At 30.7% G+C, this 5601-nt stretch overlaps 1 protein-coding gene across 1 annotated transcript; it reads left to right on the top strand.

Annotated features, from left to right (window-relative positions):
• Nucleotides 1–245: 245 nt before the first annotated feature.
• LOC108487550 (uncharacterized acetyltransferase At3g50280-like) lies at nucleotides 246–1954 on the top strand. Its single transcript, XM_017791923.2, has one exon. It carries the CDS (start codon nucleotides 321–323, stop codon nucleotides 1761–1763), a length of 1443 nt encoding a protein of 480 aa, XP_017647412.1. The 5' UTR covers nucleotides 246–320; the 3' UTR covers nucleotides 1764–1954.
• Nucleotides 1955–5601: the final 3647 nt, after the last annotated feature.

Below are 5601 nucleotides of genomic sequence, written 5' to 3' on the forward strand. Positions count from 1 at the left end.
ATTATTTGAGATAAAATCTTTTGATTAAATGGAAAAAATATTTCTTAAAAAAAAGATGGAGACAAGAGGATTGACTTAAACCTCAACTCACTTGCCAACTTACCCTACAAAAAAATATCCATTCTTTTTCCCCTGTCAAATTATAGAATAAAATAATCCATCTGATTTTTCAATCAATCAATTAAAAAAAAAAAACCAAACCCAAATCTACCATATTCATGCACCCAAATCTCTATAAATAGTTGCTCTCCATTCACAATCTTCAAATCCATAACCCAGTGAACTGAAAAAAGATAACCCAGAATTTTAAAGACAAAAAAATGCCTTCTTCTCCGTTGATTCTTATCTCAAAAACCATGATTTTCCCAGACCAAAAATCAAACCTTGAAGATCTCAAGCTTTCAGTTTCAGATCTTCCTATGCTATCTTGCCATTACATTCAAAAAGGTTGCCTCTTTACTCGCCCTTCAATCCCCATTAATTCACTGATTTCCCTTCTCAAACAATCCTTGTCCAAGACGCTGTCGTTTTTCCCTCCTCTCGCCGGCCGTTTTTACACAGACACAAATGGTTACATTTACATTTCTTGTAACGACGCCGGCGTTGAATTCCACCATGCCAAATGTGACACCAAGTTCATCCGTGACGTCATCGGTCCAGTTCATGTACCGGAGTTGGTTAAAGAGTTTTTCACCTTTGATAAAACGGTGAGTTATCAAGGACATTATAAACCGATCATGGCGGTCCAATTCACTGAGTTAGCTGATGGGGTTTTTATTGGGTGTTCAGTTAACCATGCGGTGACTGACGGTACGTCGTTTTGGAACTTTTTCAATACATTTGCTGAAATTTGCCGGAAAGTTAGTAACAACAATAATCAGAGTGTTGAAAAAATTTCCCGGCGGCCGGATTTTTCACGGGAATCGGTTTTGATTTCGTCGGCGGTTTTACGAGTACCGGAAGGAGGACCCAAAGTTACTTTTAACGAAAGCGAGCCATTACGTGAGAGAATTTTCAGTTTTAGCAGAGAAGCTATAATGGAACTTAAAGCCAAAGTTAACAACAAAAACGATGCGTTTCAACTCACCGCCGGCGATTTCAACTTCAACGCCTTTGAAATTATGGGGAAACAAAGTAACGACAAGTATTTACCGGGAATATTCGAAAATTTTTTCAAATGCGCCGCCGTTTCAACTACGCCCGAGATTTCATCGTTTCAGTCACTCTCAGCTCTTCTATGGCGAGCAGTCACACGAGCAAGGAAAATTCCGGCTACCAAAACGACGACGTTTAGGATGGCGGTGAATTGCCGTCACAGGTTGAACCCAAAAATGGATCCTTTATATTTCGGAAACGCAATTCAAAGCATTCCGACATACGCATCAGCCGGTGACGTCACGTCACGTGACATACGGTGGTGCGCCGAGCAATTGAACGAAAGCGTGAAAGCTCACGACGACGAGACAATTCGTCGTTTTATTCGTAATTGGGAAAAGGATCCACGGTGTTTTCCGTTGGGGAATTTCGACGGTGCGTCGATGACGATGGGGAGTTCACCGAGGTTTCCGATGTACGACAATGATTTTGGGTGGGGTCGGCCGTTGGCAGTTAGGAGTGGCGGAGCTAATAAATTTGATGGGAAGATCTCCGCCTTTCCAGGGCGGGAAGGGAACGGTAGCGTTGATTTAGAGGTGGTTTTGGCGCCAGAAACGATGGCCGGGATTGAGTCGGATCACGAGTTCATGCAATATGTAACCGTTTAAAATCGAACGGTGTAGATGTATTTTTATGTTATTACGTGTTATGTTTTAGACCGTTGGATGGGTTGGGTTTTAAGTAAAGATGGGTCCAGGATTATGAGATTGGTGGTTGTCATAACGGTCTTGATGTTTGTGATCTAATATATGTAACATAGTAATTATCGGTTAAATAAATAATAATTTTGGAATTAAAATTTCATATAATTATAATTATAAGTTATAATTAATCAAATGTGTATACAATAATCAAGTCTTTCAGAACTGGATTAATTGTTAAATCGATTAGATCACCAATTCTCGACATGTTCAATTTAATAAATTATTAAAAATAAAAAAAATTAATTCAGTTGGTTTGACTGTTGGTTCAACCGGTTCACGAGTAAACCAATTCAACACCTTATTTTAGACTGGTATTTTGATCGTTCCAATTTTGAAAACAATGATGAAAATTAAATCTATTCATGAGTTAGATTATTTGTTTAAATCTAAAATTAAATTTGATATTCAGAAAAGGTAGAAAAAATTACTAAGCTCAAAAAATAAGTTCAACAAGAAAATTTAGGCCTGTTTAAAATATTACTTGGGGTTAGATTCCATCATTCAATGTTCAACTTCTTGACTCGATTTTCTAATTATGTATTTTTATATATATAATGTAATTTATATAAAATAAAAAGTAGATCTATACTATTATATAACACTATAATATAAACTAGATTACACGTGGGTGAAAAAACTTACATAAATATATATATATATATAAAGAGTTTATATTTACAAAACGTGACCTTGATTAAAATGGTTAAATTTTAAAATTAGTGTTTTAGGTTCAAAATTCATCATAATAATATATATTTTTAAGTGTGATAAGTTATAAATACATGTTTGAGTACCCACAAGTATCAAACAATTACAAGAAGACTATTTGAGTAATCACAAAATAGAAACAAAAACACCTTCATATTAATATCGGTTACTTTATAACGTAAGGGGCTTTTAATCATTTTCCTACTGAATTGGTATCCAGTTGACTCCGGACACCAACTCAATCAATACCTTCAATAATAGTTTAAATATTAAAAATAATAAGCATTTACATTAAAAAATTTAATACCCAACAAAATAAATTATTAAATATTAAATTTAAATACCACCTTAGGTGCAGCGGCAAATCACATAAATCTCAAGAAAATAACACAGTTTCAAATTTTAGAGACGAAATTGTTGGAATGGGCAGCTACAAGTCCAAACATAAACAATAAAACGAATATAAAAAAACAAACTTAAATTAATCATTTGTAAATACAAACAAACTTTATTTTGAATCCCACCGAACTTAAACAACTATAAAATGTGTTAATTTTGTACCTAAAATTTTGGTTTTTCTTTCTCTTTGGGTGTAAATTAATTAGTGAGTCAATTGTTGGACAAAAGTTGGCATGCATTATTAGAATATTCTTCTAAAAAAGTGACTTGGTTCATTGATCATTTATACGTACGTAGTATATAGCTCAAAAATATAGGTTTAATTATATGATAAGTTGAATTAAGGGACTAGTTTGGTGAACAAACATATATAATTACAACAACCCTTCATTATTTGTCAACAAATAAATCATTACTTATTAAAATTTACGTGTGACATATGTTAAATTAAAGAAATTCAGAAAACATATATAATCAGGAAATTTTATATTTTGTTTGGTAAAATTCCACTTTCAATTGAATCAATTAGAGTCCATATTAAATTTAGGAAAAATAATGGTTGATTCGAGTTTAATCTAATTTTATTTTTAGAATTTCAGTTCAATTTTATAGGGTTTACTCGATTATACTTCATTAAACTCTTTAATTATTGTTGATTGAGTTTTAATTCGATTAACATTATTATTATTATCAGTGCAAGCGGATATAGATTCGATCATAGGTGAATCCAGAAGGGTTGGTAGGGCCCCGACCCCCCTAAAATAGAAAATTATTGTTTTGGTCATTTAGAAAATTTTAAAATTTTAAATTAGTAAAGGTAAAATTGCACTTCGGCCCCCCTAAAATTATGAAAATTTAATGTAATCCTTTAAAAATTATAAAGATATATACTATTAAAAATTAAAATTTCATTTCGGCCCCCCTAAAAAGAATTTCTAGCTTCGCACCTAGATTCGATTGCACTAAAGTACATTATTAAGGGTGAGCATTCGATTGAATCGAGTGAAAAAATTTCGAGTTAATCGAGTTCACGGGTCCTATTTATCATCCTAACTCAATTTGATTTTTTTTTCAAATAGAGTCGAATCGAGTGAAATTAAAAAATAAACATATCAAATAAAAATATTGTTATAATATAACTAATTACATGTTAGAGCACATAAATTTGAAACTAAATATATTTAAAAAATTTCAAAACAAAATAATAATAAAAATACTTGAGTATGATGAATTTGAATCATTAATTAGGTCCCAAAATTATTATTTTAGAATTTTTTAAATTTTTATTTTATATTTTTTAAAAATATAATTTTGAATTTTGAAAATTATATTGATCCTTTTTTTTGTAATTTTTGTTTGAGAGAAACCAATTTGCTTGTTTTCAAAGCTAACATGGACCAAAAGGATATTTACACCAATCTATTATTTGAATTGTGAAATTCAAATTGATTCGAACTCGAAACTCGAATCAAGTTATTCGATTTGATTCGAATAATTCAATTCGATTAACTCAAAATTCATTTTTTTTTTATTTTTTCGAATCAAATCGAGTTTTGCTCACCCCTATGCATTATCATATTATTTAAGGATTAGGAATATGGTATGGGTAGTTCTAGGCATTTATATAAAAAAGAGCAGATATGATAAAAACCTATAATTAGATAATATTAAAAAAAAAAAGGGTAATCTAGTGAAAAAATCTCAACCAACATATATTTGACTTTATACTTGATCATTTATGTTAGTGCTCGAGTTCAGATTGAGACTTTTCAATCTTAATTAAAGCGGAAGAAAAAACATAATAATAAATCTAATCCTCAACATTGACAAGATTCTTTTTAGTTAAATTTGACTATTAATATTTTAAATCGAAATGTTGTTTAGAAATTTTAATTTTTTTAACAATATTGGCGTAGTAACTCACATGATTGTTTCGAATACTTAATATTAACATGATATTATTTATTTTATATGCCATATTAATAAATATTCAAATTATTTAAATTAAGTATTAAGATACTAAACTTTACTACAATCAAATGAAATTTAATTTTTTAAAATCGAATTCGAATACATCATTAGAAAATTAAATGGTCATGGAAAAAAGAAAGATTAAAATTTTATTGCATGAACCTTTACATTAAAATTCCAGCAGATACCTGAATGTACCCAACATTATATGTTCACCGACTAAATAGTTGTTCTTGAACTGTCTAGCCAAGGTTCAGTGCAACAACACTCACTTAAATGTACTAATTAAACTATATATTAAAATAAACACCAATAATTAAATCATAAAATTCTTTATGGTCGGTATATATTGAACTGTCATACACGTGGCAAATTGTCAAGGCCTTTTTGTTTATGATTAAAATGACCCCTCCTCTCTTTTGGCATTCCATACCAATCTTTAATTTATTATTTCTTCAAGTCAAACAATTAAGTAAGCTACAAACATACAATTGGACTTCAATTAAAGCTTTTTGAATCACATGGTTTTATTATGCCCTTTGGTATTTCTACCTTTGGGGTTTTTTAAATTTAGTCCCTTTGTTTTTAATTCCATAAGTTCGCATTCATGGGACAGGCCAGTTGCTCGATATTTTGAAGGGTTTGGACAAAAATATTAGATCTA

The sequence above is a fragment of the Gossypium arboreum genome, chromosome 10 (assembly GCF_025698485.1).
Source record: "Gossypium arboreum isolate Shixiya-1 chromosome 10, ASM2569848v2, whole genome shotgun sequence".
Taxonomy (NCBI): Eukaryota; Viridiplantae; Streptophyta; class Magnoliopsida; order Malvales; family Malvaceae; genus Gossypium; species Gossypium arboreum.

Coding starts and splice junctions, on each gene's coding strand:
- LOC108487550 (XM_017791923.2), top strand. CDS start 321: ATGCCTTCTTCTCCGTTGATTCTTATCTCAAAAACCATGATTTTCCCA.